Source organism: Aspergillus chevalieri, chromosome 4 (assembly GCF_016861735.1).
Source record: "Aspergillus chevalieri M1 DNA, chromosome 4, nearly complete sequence".
Lineage (NCBI taxonomy): Eukaryota > Fungi > Ascomycota > Eurotiomycetes > Eurotiales > Aspergillaceae > Aspergillus > Aspergillus chevalieri.
The window spans coordinates 2,474,464-2,494,277 of record NC_057365.1 but is presented as its reverse complement, the minus strand read 5'-3'; the positions used below and the strand labels follow the sequence as shown (position 1 = coordinate 2,494,277).

Genomic DNA, 19,814 nt, shown 5'->3' with positions numbered 1-19,814 from the left:
AGTTATCAGAAAAGCACGAAATCTCTGATAACGGACGAGTGTGCCCCTGGGAGGACTGGTCGGAATCGGGGACCGCTCGGGATCGGGAGGCCGTCGGTGTGCCGAGTTGGTTAAATTCTGCCGTTTGTGCACACCGGTGCCGATCATGCCGTATCGGTCTCTTCCGATTGTCTTAAAATCCTACACGCTTGCAATCTTGCTATACATGAGTATACTTGTACTCTCACAATATCAAGCGTCCTATTTTACATCTACAAAATCCATTCTTCTCTACGGAATGCACTGCGCATTCACAGAGTCCAAACAAAAAAGGACAAGCTTTGCTAAACCGCAAATCCCAACCTTGCAAAAATTTCAACCAGCCGATCATTCGGAACTAGTCCGGTATGGTGTGACTTTTCCTCGTTAAGACTGTTTCTGTCGGGCTTAGCGCCGTCCGTTTCGGATTGCGGTGAAAATTTGCATCGGGTCGGGATGCCGTTTTTATTGTGTATCAGGCTAGTCTGGTTTAGTCGGTCCGGGTTAGCCCTGCTTGGTGCTAAGTCCGTGTCGGTCCGAATGGCTTGTGAGATACCGTACGGCATTCCTAGAATTTTTCAAGGAGCACGGAGTACAGAGTACTCGTGCTTGATATGTACAAAGTAGAGAATAACAGTAGATCACAGAGTATTTTGTACTCCGTAGAAGAACTGTAAAATCCCTGAAAATCGGATTCATAATACAATTCATAACACTACAACAAACAAGGATCCATGACTCGCCAAACCTTGCTTACACTAGCACCTCAAACGCTGATAAGCACCATCCAAACACTAATACCACTGACTAAACTAATTCCCCCGAAGTCCTGCCATAACTCCGGAGAAACGTAACGGAACGGAGTAAAGACGGACAATTATGCTGACATCCTCCACACTCCTCTCTCCGTTGACGCTACTGCAACCCTACTCATGGAGGAGGAGCGGAACCCCATGGCTATATCATCGAGCAGGCATCGTGCGTCTGGAGTATGGAGATGGAGAGTCGGTTCGGTACACTCCGCACCGCACCGCGAGACTCCATATGGAGTTCTCGGTATGGAGTGCAGGATGGAGTGCTTGTTTGCGTTGCTTATTGAGTCCCTACGTCATGCTTACCATGTGTTGTCAGGCGTGCGATTGTAGTAATGATGTACGATGCTTTGTTAGCTGATGTTACCCCTCATGTAGGGACTTGTATTCGGATGGCCTCAGGTCCCTTGACGCCATATTCGTGGCAGGACTGTTGGTCCAAGCACATGTAATTCATGTTGCCTCGGACAGTGATGCCATTCGCCAGAGGTTATTCCTGTACGAGCTCTTCCATATCATTTGCCCTCTCCCGCTTCAGCTCGGTGCTTTCTACCCCAGTCGCATTGCAAGAGTATTGCAAGAGACTGCTTCGAACTCATCATACGTAATATACCATCCTCGGACCGTAAGACCGGTGCATAGCCCATTCAACTAAGACATTGTCTTCTCCGGTTGCCATATGCCACATCGACGCAATATGGATAGGACAAAGCGTCAACAAAAACAACAAACCCAAACCCAAACCTCGCCCAAGGTCTTTGTCATCCCTTTGATCATAGGTTACAAGGGACATGTTCTGCGTTTACTACAATGTGAACTCGGGGAGTAGATCTGCTTTGAAACTGAGACTGAGGAAGCGTTCAAGCGTTGCCCGTTCCGACAGGATGAAAACACGCTCGACTCCGCGGTGGTTGGTTGACTGCTTCGTCGCGCTTCTTTTGCTAGCAACCTACTTCAGTCGAAGCAGGTGTGGGTAGTTGGTTAGCATAGCGGTCTGTGTGTTATATACTAGCCTTAATGGACAACCTGCAAGGTGCGTGGTAAAATCAGTTAAATCGCAAACCAAGCGCCGAATTTCTGGCGTTTACTGGTAAAACACCGTTGTTCCTTTCGCTTCGTACACACTCCACATCCTGCTCCATACACTCGTTTCATGCTTAGTCGACGATTACCGAGAAAGGCTTTCACTCCAGCCCGTTCATTTTTGCAACGCTTCTATCCGCGAGTTGCAGTATATAGTATGCTTCTGGTGGCAGAGTAACGTCGTATATATCGAATCCGGCGATGGCTTGTCATCGTACCATATTATTGGAGAATCACAACATGGGTCTGTTGATTGGGCATTTTTGTATACTGTTTGATCTCTCTTAGTAAATGTAAGAGTGACCTGGCCGGGAAATATATATTTACAACTCCATCATTTGGCTTGCTTGACTATTCCAGAGTACGCATTCGAGCGGATGATGACCATCAATGCAAGTATATAGCCCATGTCGTTTTTGGTTGGCTACTTTATCTGGGAGCATGTTGCCAGCCAAAATTCGGACATCGCATGGATATAATTCTTTTCATCAAGCAATGCCATCAGAAGAGCTGTACGAGCACTTGAATATTCTATTGATATGAAATGACTTTCTTTTGGCGATGATGTATAGAACGATTTGGGAGGCGCGGGCTCATAGCCTCTCATATAAGGAAAGCAATCGGATGGATGATGATGAGAACGCCCGACAAAAGATATCCCTACTACATACACAGAGTGGTATCTTCACTTGGCTATGTGGCAGACATGGATCATTACCAATAGGGAGATTTTGATATGACTATTAAGACTAATATTCGCCTTGGTGTGATATCCTCGACATTTGTTTGTATATATAGCATGCCGTGCTCCCTTACACATCCTCCAGGGCTGAGGCAGCCCAAGCAACATTTAAAACTTGCGTATGTTTGCCTCATAGACTTCAGAATCGTGGCTTGGTAATGGATCTATACATGGTTGGGCTGTTGTTTCATGCAACATTTCATTGAAAGTAGAAATGTCTTGTCACATTAGCTTAGAATACATTCAACCATCCTAACTTATCCATCATTCATCATAATCTCTACTCGTATCACCTATGCTAGTATCTCATGGCACCTGCCTACATCACAACTAAGTAGCCTTCTTCCCCTTCTCGCGCTCGGCCTTGCGCAACGCCCGCGTCCGAATCGACTCATGCATGCCCTTGTTCTGCCCAAGCACAGTCTTGTTCATAACGCCAGCAACACAAGTCAGAAACCACGCCATGAGTCCATGACTCCAGTACGGCGACGAGCTATACGCATACCCCGGCGACCCACCATTCCGTCCAATCTTGCCCAGAACGGACTTGACAAACGCGCGGGGGTCCGGAATCGTCGCGCTGGTCTTGCGCACCTTCGACATGGCCGATGTGATCAGATACGCCTGCACGAGTTCCACAGTAACACCGTGCTGTTCCAGCTCCGCGCCCAGGGCTGTCGACCACTGCTGCAAAAAGGCCTTGCTGCCGGAGTACGTTGCCAGGAGCGGGGTGGGGAGGAGACCGCCGAACGAGCCCATAGTTAGGATCAAGCCGCGCTTGCGCTGGGCCATTCCCGGGACGACGAGTTGCGTGGTGCGCAGGGTACCCGTGCAGTTGATGGTGATGATATCGTTCATTTCATCTTCGGGGGTCAGGGCGAAGGGGACGGGGATGCTGTGGGACTTGCCGACGTTGTTGATCAGGACTGCGACGTCGAGTTCGTCGATAACGGCCTTGAGGTTCGCGTAGTCGGCGTCGTTGTTCTGGGCGTAGTCCATTGACACGCTTTTGGTTTGCACGGAGGGGTTCTTGGCTTTGATTTCATCTTCCAGGATGGCTAGCTTCGAGGCCGTGCGGGAGACGAGGAGGATGTTGAAGCCGGAGCGGGCGAGTTGGAGGGCGAATTCTTTTCCTAGGCCATCGGATGCTCCGGTGACTACGGCCCAGCTGCCTTGGGGACCGAACGAGCGGAGCTGTAGTTGTCAACCATCAGTCAGAATGTCTTGAATCATCTAATTGGCGATGAAATGACATACAGGCTTTCCAGGAAGCACAAACAGACTCAGGATGACGCGAATAAAGGTCAACGCCTTCCAGACAATGTAGAAAGCACCGGTGGACAGCAGACCAAGCGCAGCCACGGCCTGCGGGCCAGGGGTCACATGGAACTGCCAGTTAGACAGACAGTCCGAGTATTTGGATAGGAACTCCATTGTGTCTGCTTGTGAACAATTGAGATGGATGTTCACAAAGGCGCGGTGATGTGTCGTGGCAGAAAAGTTGAGCCGACGCCAAAATGTTGGGGGATTGGCGCACGTGCCATGTTCATCCTCGGCTTACGGGAGCTTCGTCCTCAAGGTGCATTCACCATACTCTGTTCCTCAGGGTACTTCACAATACTCCAAATAAACACTTCTCTCACCATGGCAGATCTCCTCTCCTACCTCCCCCCCTTCGAGGGCCTCCTGCCCAAGTGGCTCTTCCTCGTATGCTCAATTCCCCCCCGCAATGCAGATAAACAAACACCTGGCAACAGTCAATGCTAACAAATCACCAGGTCTCCGTGATCTCAACCGCCAACAGTCTCCAAGCCTACCGCTCCCCCTCATACGCAGCCCAGCTCTACAACGCCAAAACCCCCTCCGGCCAATCCCACACCAACCCTCTCGCCTCCCGCACCTTCGGAACCTGGACCTTCCTCTCCTCGATTGTCCGCGGATACGCGGCGTATAACATCACGACGCCGGTGGCCTACGATCTGGCGGCGTGGAGCTTTGGGATTGCGCTTATGCATTTTGTGGGGGAGTGGTTGGGGTTTGGAAGCGCGGAGTTTAGGGGGAGGTTTGTTGCGCCGTTGATTGTGGCTAGTTCGAGTTTGGTGTGGATGTTGACGCAGAGGGAGCGGTATCTTGCTCTTTGATTGTGGTATACGATGACTGTGAAGAGGAGGATATATTATCCATTTATAACTGATGTCTGCCTATGCTATCGAGTTCAACCATCCAGCTTCCTCCTGTACAGCTCTCCTCCGCAATCCCGTAACCTGGCAGCGGCTTGCTCCGGAGTAATGTCCCGTTGCGGCTCGCCCATCATTTCATATCTGCGGAGTCAGCACATACTCCACAACCACAAAAGGTTTCAGCACGGCGAAAGGAACTTACCCGACCAAGAACTTCCGCACGGTAGCACTCCGCAGCAATGGCGGATAAAAGTGCAAATGCAAGTACGACGCCTCAACCTCCTCTTCCGTACCATCAAGCGGCGCCTGGTGAATACCCATACTGTACGGGAAGCTCGTTTCAAACAGGTTATCGTATCGCCGGGTAATCTCAGCAATAGCCTCAGCCAGCTGGCCCTTCTCGCCAGCGTCCAGATCCACCAGCGCACGCTTATGCTTCTTGCTCACAATCATCGTCTCAAACGGCCATGTCGCCCACCACGGACACACTACCAAGAACGCCTCGTTCTCAAAAACCACACGCTCCTGCTTCTTGCTCTCCAGCGCCGCATAGTCCTCCAGCATGTGTTTCCCTCCGCGCTCGCGCCGGTACTTCTGCAACTGCTCCAGTTCCATCGCGGGCTCTTCCGGCAACGAGCTGGTCGTCCAGACTTGGCCATGCGGGTGCGGGTTCGAGCAGCCCATCGCTGCGCCCTTGTTCTCGAAGATCTGCATGTACCGGTATTGCTCCTTGGGTTTGGTCAGGTTGGCAGTGGGCGAGTTGGGAGGCAACGTGGTGGCCGGGGCGACGGCAGCCAGCGCTGACTTGGGCGAAAGGTGCGAGGTGTAGAGCTCGGTCCAGGCGTCGATGACGGGGGCGATCTCCGCGGGCGATAGATCGGCCAGGGTGAGGTTGTGGGCTGCGGAGAAGGTGAGGACATAGCATTTTCCGGTGACGGGTTCCGCTCGTAGGAACATGGACTCGAGGTCTGTCGGGTTAGCTACCAATCAAAAAATGCGAAAGGGACTAGCATACCATCGGCATTATCTGGATTGTAAGGCGCCTGCTCCTCTTTGACGGCGCTGTAGTCGTTCACGAAGATAAAGGTGCTCTCGTATTTGGGGTTGGAATCGCCCTGGGCGCGCTTGTTGCCGGGACACAAGTAGCAGCTGGGATCGTAGTTGGGCAGCGTGTTTTTGGACGGGCTCTCCTGCTGTCCTCTGCGCTATATTAGCTGTTTTCCCTCGTTGCGCGGGGATTAATGGAAGGCTTACTGCCAGGGTCTCTTGGTTCGGTGGGGAGACACCAAGATGTAGGAACCCCGCAAAGGGTTGTACCTGCGGTGGGAGATGTCGTCGAGTACGTTTTCAACCATGGCGAAATGATATGTTGTCCTGTAGTGTAGAAAAGAAGAATGCACTGAAAAGATTCCACGGGAAGCGCTTTTAAAGAAGGGACTCTGGAGCTCCGGGGAATAATAATAGTGGGGTCCGGAGATAGAGCCGAGTGAAGACGGCAAGCCGCGGGGATTTCTCCAGTCTCTGGTCGGCATACTCCGCTGTACAACCACCACGTGAAGCAGATATATTTCTCAACTTGACTTGGCATATTCATGAAGACCTGAACACCTACTTCTCATCACGGCATTTACCGGCGCTGGTCTCGGGTATCATGTTCGAAGAGGCAAGAATAATAATACCCGCCATTAGACTGCCTCGCGGACCCTAAGCATGGACGCTGATATCCCGCGCCCTGTATCCGGGGAGATTTTGGAGAGATTCATCAAACATTGCCAGTGCTTTGAATAATCTCCCATCATTTGGTCAGACTGTCCCCAGTCAGTCCGGACACTAAGAGAGACCCAAGCAGCTACTCCGTACATGCATTTATGTACGTTAATCAAACCCCAGGAAACCACCTCAACTCCTAATTGCGAAACAAGAGAGTGAGATGCGTTCTTTTCCACGCCATGGATGAGGTAGATCACCTCGTAAACGACGGAGTTAGGCTTGAATCCGGCAGTCCCGTGCATGCGGCGCATACAATGAACTCTGTACAAGTGCAGAGATAGATAATGAACTGTCGTACGCGGGCTATCAGCTATAAAATCAATCTACTTCCCTCCTATATCCGATTGATACATCTCCTCAACTTCATCAACCCCATACAGTGAAAAAACATCATGGCACGCGTATGGCTCGTCACCGGCTGCTTCTCCGGATTTGGGAGACAAGTCGCCATAGCCGCTGCGAAGATTGATGACACGGTGATTGCTGGTTCTCGCAATCCATCCAAATTAGACGACCTCAGAGGGATGGACAACGGCAAATGATCCCATGGCACGAATTTTCTTGTTGGTGATGGTGGGAATAAGGCCCGTGCTAAGGGTCGCATTGAAGAGTTGGAGAGTGTGGCAAAGCGGGCTGGCGAGGCGTTGAAGCAGTATAATCAACGTCAGCCGGATGATCCGGCTAAGGGGGCGCGACTTATTGTTGAGGCATTGACGGGGACTGGGCTCTGTCAGGGACGGAGTTTGCCTCCTCGGTTGCCGTTGGGAAGTGATGCAGTCCAGGCTATAGGGACGGCTATTGAGAGGAATCATGAGGGTTGCATTTATGGAAGAACTTGGTAGCTACAACTGATTGTGATGAGGTGCAGTAGGGTTGTGAATCGTAGCTCAATGCGACTTGATTTATTGTTCGATAGAGGTATCCTAGGCAACATACACTCAACCAAAGAAACCTGACTCCGACAATCATACATCCGACTCATCACCAAGCCCGCCTTCTCAATCAATTCCCGAAAGTAATCTGGCGTCCGCTCAATCCCATTAATAATATTCATCATTGTAATATCACGCTGATGGCTGTACCGCGTGGCATACCCATAATCCGCCGGTAACGGCGCCGGTGCGGATCGAATCGCATCACAGCCCACCGTTGTATTCATGACTTGGTCACAGATGAGGAGTCTGGAGTTGGGACGCATGCTGGCTCGGATTGCCTTCAGAATGCGGATACAGTAATCATCAGATCAATCGTGGCTGTGGGTGGTTAGCGTGTGTGCGATGTGTGAGGATGTGGACGCTTACAGGATGTATCTTAGCCAGTAGACGTCTGCTCTTTGGACTGGGTTTGTTTCGAAGAAGTCGTGGGGTTGGAATTAGAGGGGTCCGGACTTTAGGGCGTTGGGGTTCTCGCGAGGCCAGATTTCCTTCTGGGCCTGTTCTAGTGCTGGAGCGCGGTCTTGGATAACGAATCGGGGTTGACGGTGAGTGTGGGAGAATTGAAAACAAAACCCTCCTATGTTATTCTACATTAGTATCGGTGGTGCACAGGGAATAGCCTATTTACCCACACCTCCTCCAACATCTATCAATTGCGCTCACCCAGCGTATCCCAAGGAAAGTCTGCCAAATTAGTAACCAAACACCAACCGGCAGAAATACAAAGTTTGCGAATCTCAATGCTCACATCCGCAGACAACTTTTCAATACCAAGACCTGCTTCTTCTGCCGTGGCCAGCAAATCCGGAACTCGCAAAGCAGTCACGATATGAAGACACCGCGACTCATTGTAATGAGGTAACCTGTATCAGACGCTCACTAGGACTCGCGACCAGCTCGACCAGCTTTCCAGTGGCTGCGATTACGGTGCGCCGGGCGTCAAACAGTTCACGGCTAGGAAGGCCTGTGTTCTGGTTCGAGGGGGGAGGTTTTCCCATTCCGCGACGACCGTATGAACAGCCTTTTGGCTTATTTCCAGCACTTGTAGGAGTTGATTTGCTTGTTCGATAGTGGGCATTGCGAGTGCATGAGGTGATATGGTAGACTGGGGAGTGACCAGAACCTACGGAGGGGGGGCCGGGGGATATAAGTATGCAGGCGCTTGTAATGCAAGTGTGCTGTGTAGTCAGGAATACATAGCTAGCTGATCTAGTCTCAACTTCTCTTACTCGAAGATAAGAGCCGAACACCACCACCCCATAGAGCGGTCAGCACCTGCAAGGTGGATGCATGAGAAGGGTTATTGGAAGCCTGGCTACTGGAATTACTGGTGCGGTCTCCAATGTAGAATTGCGAGCATCCATCAAACAATTTGTTTGAATTAGCTGGAAATGGAGAGCTCACTACTGGTAGAAGGGTCTGCGTATTGCCGATTCTATGTTGTATACTCTGCTCCCCGCTTGACGTCAATCCGCGGGGTTAATATGGGATGGCATTTTCAACATTCAACAGAATGAATACATAACAAAGCAATATGCCGCTTCACCTCTACTCACTTCCAAACGAAGTATGTGTGCTCCATATATTCAGGTTTAAAAGGATTGCTGACAGTCCAGGTCTTTGTCCAAATTCTCACCCCATTTCCCACCCGCGAACTCCTTCCATTGGCAACAGTCTCACATCGCTTCCACGCTCTAGTCCTCCGTATCCTCCATTACCGGTTACTGGTAGCGGCATCGCTGAAAGAATACAAGCTTATCCTCGAGTGTTTTCACCCCGTCTCTAAACTCACCGAGCCGCACGTTTTCTGCAACTATCTCGGCACTAATGGCCTGAGTGATAAACACGAGGGCGAAGGCTCGCTATATGAGAATGTTGAGACGGCGCAAAAGCTGGGGAGACTCACGTCGCTGTATTCCCGATTCCGACCTGAGATCACAGTGGAGGAAAAAATGGATGGGTCTCAATTAGTCCCGTCTGATAGTGGTCTCGATCCTGACGATCTTACCGTCAAACGAGCAGTGCACATCGAAGATGCGGAGGATTTCTCACAGCTATGTGTTGTGGTCAGTCTGGTCAAGGTCGTGCCGGGATCCAACCGCCTGCTGAGTGCCAATACCATGGAGGATGGTGTGATCCGGCTGTTCAGACGTTGGTTGAGAGAACAGGCCCAAAAGCAAGATTCTGGCATTCTGTGGGTGGATCAAGGCGAGAATGTCGGACTGAAGATGCGCGTGAGGGAGAAGAGGCGACCGGGACAGGCTGCCCCGGTTCTCCTTCATCGCGATGAGGCCCCGGTCAGTTATGATGTCGATATTGAGGGTATTCCTTCCTCCCGGATTGTTCTTTCCAGAACGAAGCTAACTACAGTCCCCGTCCAGAATTGCATATCCGTACCACTCGTGTCCTGTTGACACTAGAACAAGCGTTGCAAGAGCAGCAGAATTATAGACAGGCCGTCGTGTTTACGCAAAGCCTTAGCTTAGGCTAGTCGCTTATAGTTAGCAGATACAATGAATAGAACCACATCGTATAGCTATGATCAAATGTAATGTGATTGCATGAATCTTGTGTTTTCCGAAAAAGGAAGCTCCATTGCTTAGTAAGCACTCTATCGAATCTCCGCACGATTTAGGGGTGAATCCCGAGGAGTCCCTCGTGAGCCGCGGTCGATCTGCTGCATTCCTGATAGCCTTGGTCGCATCAAGCATATTATTAGGCGAACACCAGAAGGTATTAGCTGCTTGTCGCATCCACCATGTCGATGTGCTTTTTGCTCCGACAGACAGCAGACAGCAACGTTTAGAATCCGACGACGGCTCCGAGTTTATGAGACCGGGGAATCGGGAATAGAACCTAGCCAGGCAGACACAGACCTAAGGAGACCTATAAAAGAATTGACTGAAACATGGTATATGGAGGAAAGCCGAGCACAGGATGCCACCTGTGTCGCAAGCGGAAGATTAAGGTAAGGCCCATGGTTTCTATACAAGACAACAACCTCTTATATAGATCTGGGCTTCTTTTGTGTTGGTTCTGTGTAACATACTGACCGATACCATAGTGCGACGAAGGCCAACCGGGATGCCGCAACTGCTCGGTGTATGGGAAACCCTGCCCGGGATACCGGTCAGACACAATCTTCCGGAATGAGACGCACAAGGTTGAGAAGCTAGTGAGAAAGAATTCTTCATCTCCACCTTCTGACATACAGCCCCAAACTGGGGGCCAAATGATTACCTGGAAGATCCCGGAGACGTCCCAGAGTGTAGCGGCTGCTCGCACCGGCACCGGCACCGACACCGGCAGCCAACAAGAACCGTCACTTTCACTGTATAAAGTTGCCGATTCCACCTGGGAAGAGCGCGCAATCTGCTACTTTTTCGACCAGTACACGACATACGATGGGACGAATAGCGGGTTAACGATTGGAATAAGCCATCTGGGCTTTCTCCCTTCGCTATACACGTTCTGTCGCGAACAGGAAAGCCAAGAAGGTTCTGCATCGTTCTGTCTACGAGAAGCAGTCGACGCGACTGCTTTTATGGCTCTTGGAAACGAATCTAAAGTGCCTTCGCTGACCGTGAAAGCAAGAAGCAACTACGGAAAGGCGCTGCGGGGACTTCGGCAGGCGCTTGAGTCGCGGACCCAGGCCGTCCAAGACGAATCCCTTGCGACACTAGCGCTTTTATCGTTGTTCGAGGATATTGCTGGAGAGCGCAATGGGCTTTCTAGCTCTCATCGGGCTGGGTTTGAGTTATTGATGAAGTTAAGGGGAGCGAGCCAGTTTGGGTATCAACGCGGGAGGGATTTGTTCAATTTTGCCTACACGCATACGCACTCCGAGATCCTGGCACTGGGAGAAAAGCCCCGTTTCAGCACCGATTGGATCGTCGAGGGACTGGATACCTCGGACCCCGTGCATCGACTTATTTCAGCAGCGTCGAAAGTCAGCCAGATCTTCATGGAAGCCACCTCAGCACAAGCAGCGCCCGAGAACGTAGATGCCGTGCAATTATTCACCTGGATCGATACCGGAACCGCCCTGGACTCGGAACTATCCGAATGGAGTCAGACTCTACCCAACGAATGGCTCCCGCTTGTCGTCCATGGTCCTACTGGCGAGCCACTAATTACCTACCAAATTTTATTCCTTTCTGTCGTCTGGAACTTCTACCGCGCCATCCGCATCGTCCTGCAACGCCTAATGCTCGAACTCCGTCGCATCCGCGCGCTCTTCCTCGGTCCCTTCCCGGACGACGCCGCAGTCCTCGAGGTAATTCAAGACATGATCGCAGACGTCTGTCGCAGCATCCCCTTCTCCCTTGGTGACATCGATACATTGGGGAATCCGCCAACTCCATTGGAAGGGGGTAAGCCGAGGATTCGCGCGTTTCACGGGTATAGTCTGCTGTGGCCTTTATGGTATGTGCTGGCGTGTGGGCTGGCGACACCGGAGCAAACGCAGCTTATTAGGGACGCGTTGATGAGGGTTGGGTTTGCTCTGGGGATCAAAATGGCATTGAAGCTGGCTGAGTTCACTCCGGGGGACTTGGGATTTCAGTTCGAGACGCCGCTGGAGTCATTTTTGTGAGTTGGGTATATGAAAGGAAACTCTTTACGCCTGCGTTAATTAGAGTGTTGATCTGAATTTGCTGTGATGTACGGTGTCTCCAGCGTCGTGTCCAAGGGCTTAAGGACTCTAATGTTGCAACTCCAATACCCGCATCCACCACGCTTCTCAGACACAGTCATACCATCGAGAGTTGATGAGCCACATCTGTTCGCTGTCTAGCAATGCCTACATGATTGAACGGATTAATGGCATACCCGAGAAATCAGGGCGCTTTCTCAACATCCATCCCCCAACATGTTCTCGTCAGGAGCCCGAGCACAAGCCCAGTCTACATTTCGGATCCGAGAAGCTCAAAAATATCGAAATTTTGAAAAGAGCCATGCCTTTTTGATGCACGGAACCTATTCCGATATGTTCCGAATAGTTGCACAAATCAGGCACCTTCTACTCGGTGCATACATCTGTCCAACTAAACAGGCAACTTATCCATACACCGTTTACTTCTCAACTGCTTGAGGGATTTAATACACTCACAGATTCCTTGTCCTTGATACGCCATATGTACCCGTGCTACAACATGTTGACGGTGACACAACGCATCTTAATCCTCGACGGGACTCCTCAGATAGACTTGTTGAGTACGAGTCAAATAAAATCACAATTCTGTTTCTTTCTATCGGTCTACCGAATATCCAGCAATTGGCAGAGTCAATCATGGCCACTCCGTCTCCTTCCCACGAACAGCACACGCTGTCGGATCTCGCCAACGTAATTGCATCCAACGCCACCGTAGTTGACGAGGAGCTTGGAAGCAAAGGACTTCCGCCGCTAGACGATGAAACTTTTCCAAGTTCCTTTCCCCTACTGAGTCCAGAGGGCTCCCGTGCCCGATTCGAGCTGCTCTCCGCAGCATTGACGCTTTTCCGGCTCGCGAGCGGGCCATCCGAGACTTTGGACCATGTCACCATGCAGGTATGGCATTCAGCATTCAATTTGTCCCCACAGATAGGACAATGTGTTAATTATGGCCAAACAGGGCTTCGAACTAGGCACAATCGCAACCCTCCTCCGCCTCTGCATCCCGGAGCACATCCCTCTCGGCAGCGCCGTCTCCCTACAAACCCTCTCACAACTAACCTCTATCAACCTCGACCTCCTAACCCGCCTAATCCGCTACGCCATCTCCATCGGCTTCCTCAGCGAACCAGAACCAGGCCTCATCCGCCACAACGCCCTCTCAGCAGCCACCGCGCGCGACCACAACATGCGCGATAGCGCCCTGTGGAACGTAATCGTGGGTGCCCCCGGCGCAATCAAAATGTACGAATCGCTGCAGTTGGATCCTACAGGAAGGGATAATACGAAGACGGGGCTTAGCGTTGCCATGGAGGAGCGCGGAGAGACGCGCGGGACGATGTGGGATTATCATGCGTTGCATCCGGAGGATGAGGTGCGGTTTAATAATGCCATGGCGAGTACAGAGACGGTTTCTATTCATGCATGCGAGCATGTGGTTAGGGGGTTTGATTGGTCGAAGGTTAGGACTGTTGTCGATGTAAGACCCTCCCTTTCCCCCACCCTACCCTACCCTTACCGCATATACTGAAAAAGACACAGGTCGGCGGCAACGAAGGCCACCTCTGCATGACAATAATAAACACTTACCCACACATAACAGCCACAATCCAAGACCAAGCCCGCGTCGTGGCCACCTCCGCCCCCCTCCTCCCACCAAGGTACAACAACTCCATAACCTTCAAAGAACATGACTTCTTCCACCCTCAGACCACAATCGCAGACGTCTACATCCTCCGCTTTATTCTGCACGACTGGCCCGACGACAAAGCACGCGACATCATCCGCAACCTGCTCCCCGCGCTCAAACCCGGTGCGCGGATTCTGATCGTTGACCATGTCATTCCCAGCGTTGGCGCTGGTGCACAGAAGGTTAATAGATACATGGAGCAAATTGTTCGACAGATGGATGTTACCATGTTTGGGCTGTTGGCGGGGAGGGAGAGGTCGGAGGAGGATTTTAAAAGGTTGTTTGGGGAGGTTGAGAGCAGGTTGGAGTACAGGGGGTGTACTACGCCGGATGGGAGTTCGTTGAGTATTTTGGAATTCCAGTTCACGGGATAAATAGCGGGTTATGACTGGTCGTGATCTGATTTATCTGGCCTACTCTGTGCAGTGCTCAGGTGAGCATGAACACGACACAGCGCAATCCGAGATCTATGATAACGTTACCATTAGGAGCAAGGGGACTTAATGAGAAAATTTCTGCAGCGTCATAGGTTCATGTTAAGATCTATAGCTACTTACAACTCACCAACCATACCCTAGCCCAGACTACAAGATAGATTGAAATTCCTCATGCATTCGCATATAAAACAACCAAGAGTAACTGACAAAAACTTCACGATTTCATTGACTCTTTATTGAATAATGAATACATAAAGAAGAGAGAGGGAGGGAAAGGGTCCCGCGAGAGTTACCATACCATTGGTCACAGCGATATGAGCACACTACACTACCAGGTATACTAGGAAACCCGATGTACAACAATTTTCACAGTTCGCAGGCTCTATATGGGCAGATTGGAATGGATATACGTGGTCTCATTTGTCTGTAAAGTCAAACCGGGTTCCAGGAGCATTACCCGAGTAGCTCAGGGAGCTATGAGTACCGAATCCAGTGTGTATAGGCACGCGTGTATATGTAGTAACATGAAACCTGGATTGGAATGGCGACGGTAATGACTGTATTGTCTAACGTTGATCAGCCTGCGCCGCCATGTCCCACGAAGTACAGAGTACAGTACACAGTACAGTACACAGTACAGCACACTATGTTCCACTACAACCGATCACGCTCACACCAGCGCAAATCTTGCCGCAAACCACTCCTTCACAGTGACCAATTCCTGCTGCTCCGCAGGTCGTCCCAATGCCACCGCCGTGGCACGTTTCAGCTCCCTCGCCGTCTCCTTCTCTGTAGGTTCCGAGAAATACCGACCACCGGTCTCCTGCGCAAAACCAAACATGAGCTTGACGTCCTCCAGCTCCGGAATGTTGTGCGTGTCAAATGCCTCCCACGTCGGAAGGACCGGTTCGAAACGTGACTTGTGGCCCGTGGCTGCTTCGAAGCTCTCAACGAGGTATTGGAAGCTGCCTGGGTCGCTGACGCCGTGGACGAAGCGGTTGTTCCATTTCTTTGGGTCGAGGAAGATGCCATGGATAATGTCGCCGAAGTCTTCGGTGACGCTTAGCCAGGGGACTTTTTCCTCGCCACCCCAGTTAGGGGTGCGGAATGTTAGGATGCCCTCGCTATCCGGGAAATGAGGAAATCCGCCGAAGATGGGGGCGACTTCTTTGGCTAGGAAGTTCTCTAGGAACCATCCTGCGCCGATGGGAACGACGCTCTGGAAGGCACCCAGTTGCTTGGCGTATTGCTCAATTTGATACTTCGCTGTCCTGATTTTAGTATATATTAAGCTCTCTTTGCTAGTCTGGGAGTACTAACAGTTCATGGCCTTCATGTTCACCTTTCCATTGGTCAGCTCCGTGCAGTTCGGGCCAGAGCTGAAGACAAGGTGCTGAACACCTGCAGCAGCAGCCGCATCGATAATCGACTTGCCTAGATCAAACTCGTTTGGTCCATCTGGGATTGTCAAGGACTTTTCTCATTGGTTATCTTCCACGCCTTATCGACAAATACAACGCATAAGGCAATAAATAGCATACCTTGTCATCCGAGTTAAGGTTCACAAACGCTCCCCATGACCCTTGGAACGCAGCTAGAATCTCATCACTGTTAAAGCCGTCGGCCCGGACCACCTCAGCTCCCAAAGTAGCTAATTTTTGACTAGCCTCGGAGTTAGGGTTTCGAGTGACTGCGCGGACTTTAAACTCTGCGTTCTGGAGTAGAGACCGAGCAACAGATCCTCCTTGATTGCCGGTAGCTCCAATAACAGTGATAATCTTTGCAGTACTCATCGTGGTAGTCGTGATTGAAATTGTATGTCTTTAGACTGTAAGGTCAGGAATATAATTGAGCAAGATCAAGCCCAGTTAAATAGACGATAGTGTCCAGTCTTGACAATTTGGGTAAAGCAACTGCCCTAAAGCCCCGCCATTAACCCCACTTTGAGTCCTTCCAGGCCTTGTAGCTGTCATCCATCTGACAGTGCAGTGAAACCAACACACATGCAACAGTTTGAGCATCCTTGTCAGGAGCACAGCACGAAATGGGCAAATTTAGAAGAGGGCTTCATGTCGGTTACATCCGATAAGTCCGAGAAGTGCCCGGTTCTTAGTCTTTCTTGGTCTGGAAATTCCATGCGTCGCTGACGTATTAAATTCGGAGGATGTCTTGAATCCCGGACTGATTTCCAATAAGCCCTAAAAGCTGGTTGCGCAAATAGTCAGCCTCTTTTCCCCGGAGTTATCGGCGATTGCAAGAGGCTGTAAGTAATGGGGCTTCATCTTATATCTCGATCTATCCAAGCGAGATCGCGGCGTACGTTGGCCAGATCATTCTCTGATTTGCCGTGTGTCTTCGAAACCATGCCCCTATCCGCTTTCAACATTTCGATATCCAGATCAATGACGTCTGAAGAGCTACCCGAGGCGGAAAGCTATGACTCGGCCGTGAGCCGGAATGAAGGACTCGCCCAGATTTTCCGTTCCCAGGTTCTTCAGCGTCCATCGTCAGTGGCAGTTATCGACGGAGAGATTACCCTCACCTATGAAGAGTTGCATTCGAGGGCCACGGTCCTTGCGCGGGAACTTCGGTATGGAGAGTTCATGCTGGGAGAGCCGGTTGGAATTATCGCGCGGCATGGCTTCGCGGACGTCGTGACCCAGATTGCAATCCTCTATGCCGGCGGAAGTTGCGTCCCCATGGATCCAACGTTACCAGATCGCCAGATCCAAGCTCGACTGCAAAAGCTGCAAACGAGATACGTATTAGTCGACAAGGCCAATGCCAAGCGAAGTCTGCCGTTTCAGCAGCTAGTCATTGACGACTGGAGCACGCTACCAGACAAAACATTGTCAGTTTCGGATACAGATCTTCCCGTCAAAGCCGACCTCGAACACCGCACTCACATAATTCATACGTCGGGAACGACGAGCGAGCCAAAAGCAGTTCAAATCGCGGCCCGTTCCATTCTGCAGGTAGTATTCCACGCACCATTTGAGCCGGTCTTGCCAACAGACACAGTCGCCCATGTCAACAACTCCAGTTTCGATGTCTCCCTCTTCGATATCTGGGCACCGCTGTTGCGTGGAGCTAGCATTGCCGTTTTGAAGAAGAATGTTCTGCTGGATTTACCGGTAATGGCGGCGCATATTGATCGTTTCAATATCACCGTTATGGCCACAACCACTGCTCTCCTGAACTTGGCAGCATCAACATACCCAAAGGCTTTCTCAAAACTGCGAATTTGTTTCATTGGCGGAGAAGCGGCCAATGCAACTGCAATCAAGACCATTTTGGTCGAAGGCCCGCCGGCTAATCTCATCAACGCATACGGCCCGACAGAGTGTTGCGTTTTCTGCTTAGCCCATCGAGTCACCATTGAGGATGCTCAATCAGGAAATATCAGTATCGGGAAACCAATTGGCCGTGGCCTTGCATATATTTGTGATGAATCTGGCGAATTGGTCCCAGATGGGGAGGAAGGTGAATTGTTGATTGGTGGCGCGGGAGTGTCACCAGGATACATAAACCAGCCAGAGAAAAACGCAGCCTCCTTTATCAGTAATAAACGTGGACGGTTGTACCGAACGGGTGATATCGTCCGGCGAAGGGTGACGGACGGCCAGATTGACTACGTAGGGCGCCGTGACCATCAAGTTAAGATTCGTGGTTTCCGGATTGAACTTGAAGCGGTTGAAGCGGCAATGTTGAAAACGGGTCAATTTTCACAGGCTGTCGCGTTGAAGGTTGACGCCGTACCTGGCGAAGCAGCAGGGTCGGTGTTAATTGCCTTTGCAGTGCTGGCCCCAGGATCCAAACGTGAGGCAGTGCTTAATGCCCTTGATTCGTTGAAAGCTGTCTTGCCAGACTACATGGTGCCCAGGATTGAAATTCTTCCACAAATTCCTCTTGATAACCATGCTAAGGCAGACCGAAAACATCTCACACAGTTGTATCGAGATCGTTGGGCCGAGCAGCAGACGGTTGGCCTCAACGGCAGTGATGAAAAATCTGAAGACACTTATCAACGGCTCGCTCGCTTGTGGTCATATATCCTTGGTCTTCCAGTGTCTGCCAAAGATCATGATGCGGACTTCTTTCTCCTCGGAGCCACCTCGTTACAAGCATCCCTTCTTATCAGCCAGATACGTCGGGCCTTCGATGCAGAAGTCTCACTTTTGACATTGTACGATAATTCCAGCCTTGCGAAGCTAAGTGCGATCATCGAAGAAAGCCAGGGTGGTACCACTCGGGCAGTATTCTATGAACAGGACGTATGGCTGGATGATAGCAAGATGGCAGACGGACTTGGCCCGCTACCAGGCCCTGTGGTCGACTGGAAACACGAGACTGAAGGACGTGTCTTTTTGACAGGTGCCACGGGTTTTGTTGGTGCTTTCTTTCTGGCTGATCTTCTACACCTGCGGGATGTGCATCAGGTTGGCTGTCTGGTACGGGCCGCAGACCCAACAACTGGCTTGAAGCGTCTCCAACGAGCCCTGGCTAAATATAATCTATGGGAGGATTGGTTTGTGGACAAGTTGCTGCCAATATGCGGTACCCTTGAGGACCAGCACTTGGGTCTAGGCTCGCCCGAACGATTCGAAGAGTTTGCAAACTGGACCAGCGTTATCTTTCATCTGGGAGCACGAGTCAATTACACGCAGCCCTACTCTCTTCATCGCCCGGCCAATGTGGTGGGAACAGTGAATATTCTGCGTCTCGCATGCACCGGCCGAACAAAGGCGTTGCACTATGTCTCGAGTATATCCTGCTTTGGGCCGACGGGATACATAAATGGTTTCCAGCATGTCACAGAAGATGAATCGTTGTTAAAGCACCTCGATGCCCTCCCCTATGACCATGGATACGCGCAAAGTCAGTGGGTTGTGGAGAACATGCTGCAACGACTCATCAAACTGAATTACCCCATCGCTGTCTACCGACCAGGGTTCATCACCGGCCATACTCAGACCGGCGCCTGCAACCCAGATGACTTCTTCAGCCGTCTGATCCACGCGTGTGCCGAAATAGGATGTTATCCATTGCTTCCAAATCAACGTAAAGAGTTTGTGCCTGTTGACTATGTCAACACCGTCATCCTGCATATAGCCTCACTGCCCGCTGATTCTGCTTTGGGCCATGCGTATCACATTGTTCCTCCGAATCGCGCCGCTTCAATCGACATGAATGACTCCATGGAGCTTGCCAGTTCATCAAATTCCGATAACACTGGTGCCAAAGGCGTTCCTTATCGAGAATGGATTGAAATATTGATGGAGAAGTCTCCAGAGCGACTGCGTCCTCTGCAGCCCATGCTGACAGAGAAGGTGCACCAGGGACTCACGCGATGGGAGCTCTATGAGAATATGCCATTATATGAGACCAGCAACACGAATAAAGCTCTAGAAAGCTACCCTGGCGAGCTTCAGTTTCCAATCTTAGATGGCGAGTTGATGCAGAAGTATCTCTCTTATCTCCAGTCTTGACTGCTTA

At 50.9% G+C, this 19,814-nt stretch overlaps 8 protein-coding genes across 8 annotated transcripts; 5 read left to right on the top strand and 3 right to left on the bottom strand.

Annotated features, from left to right (window-relative positions):
- Positions 1-2,985: 2,985 nt before the first annotated feature.
- Positions 2,986-4,089, bottom strand: ACHE_40904S (ketoreductase; the record flags this gene model as incomplete). Its single annotated transcript, XM_043279155.1, has 2 exons — positions 2,986-3,849; positions 3,913-4,089. 2 exons carry the CDS (start codon positions 4,087-4,089, stop codon positions 2,986-2,988), a joined length of 1,041 nt encoding a protein of 346 aa, XP_043136862.1.
- A 210-nt stretch (positions 4,090-4,299) lies between these two features.
- ERG28 (Erg28 family protein) lies at positions 4,300-4,796 on the top strand (the record flags this gene model as incomplete). The annotated part of the gene is made up of 2 exons (XM_043279154.1): positions 4,300-4,362; positions 4,434-4,796. The coding sequence occupies 2 exons, from the start codon at positions 4,300-4,302 to the stop codon at positions 4,794-4,796; spliced, it is 426 nt and encodes a 141-aa protein (XP_043136861.1).
- A 74-nt stretch (positions 4,797-4,870) lies between these two features.
- Positions 4,871-6,190, bottom strand: GAL7 (UDP-glucose:hexose-1-phosphate uridylyltransferase; the record flags this gene model as incomplete). Its single annotated transcript, XM_043279152.1, has 4 exons — positions 4,871-4,976; positions 5,038-5,803; positions 5,851-6,035; positions 6,090-6,190. 4 exons carry the CDS (start codon positions 6,188-6,190, stop codon positions 4,871-4,873), a joined length of 1,158 nt encoding a protein of 385 aa, XP_043136860.1.
- A 2,884-nt stretch (positions 6,191-9,074) lies between these two features.
- ACHE_40901A (F-box protein) lies at positions 9,075-10,031 on the top strand (the record flags this gene model as incomplete). The annotated part of the gene is made up of 3 exons (XM_043279151.1): positions 9,075-9,107; positions 9,157-9,862; positions 9,922-10,031. The coding sequence occupies 3 exons, from the start codon at positions 9,075-9,077 to the stop codon at positions 10,029-10,031; spliced, it is 849 nt and encodes a 282-aa protein (XP_043136859.1).
- Positions 10,032-10,448: 417 nt separating this feature from the next.
- ACHE_40900A (putative C6 transcription factor) lies at positions 10,449-12,134 on the top strand (the record flags this gene model as incomplete). Its single annotated transcript, XM_043279150.1, has 2 exons — positions 10,449-10,508; positions 10,605-12,134. The coding sequence occupies 2 exons, from the start codon at positions 10,449-10,451 to the stop codon at positions 12,132-12,134; spliced, it is 1,590 nt and encodes a 529-aa protein (XP_043136858.1).
- A 696-nt stretch (positions 12,135-12,830) lies between these two features.
- On the top strand, positions 12,831-14,255 carry ACHE_40899A (uncharacterized protein; the record flags this gene model as incomplete). The annotated part of the gene is made up of 3 exons (XM_043279149.1): positions 12,831-13,088; positions 13,153-13,671; positions 13,734-14,255. The coding sequence occupies 3 exons, from the start codon at positions 12,831-12,833 to the stop codon at positions 14,253-14,255; spliced, it is 1,299 nt and encodes a 432-aa protein (XP_043136857.1).
- A 733-nt stretch (positions 14,256-14,988) lies between these two features.
- On the bottom strand, positions 14,989-16,111 carry ACHE_40898S (NmrA/HSCARG family protein; the record flags this gene model as incomplete). Its single annotated transcript, XM_043279148.1, has 3 exons — positions 14,989-15,584; positions 15,639-15,792; positions 15,860-16,111. The coding sequence occupies 3 exons, from the start codon at positions 16,109-16,111 to the stop codon at positions 14,989-14,991; spliced, it is 1,002 nt and encodes a 333-aa protein (XP_043136856.1).
- A 570-nt stretch (positions 16,112-16,681) lies between these two features.
- ACHE_40897A (non-ribosomal peptide synthetase) lies at positions 16,682-19,807 on the top strand (the record flags this gene model as incomplete). Its single annotated transcript, XM_043279147.1, has 1 exon — positions 16,682-19,807. One exon carries the CDS (start codon positions 16,682-16,684, stop codon positions 19,805-19,807), a length of 3,126 nt encoding a protein of 1,041 aa, XP_043136855.1.
- Positions 19,808-19,814: the final 7 nt, after the last annotated feature.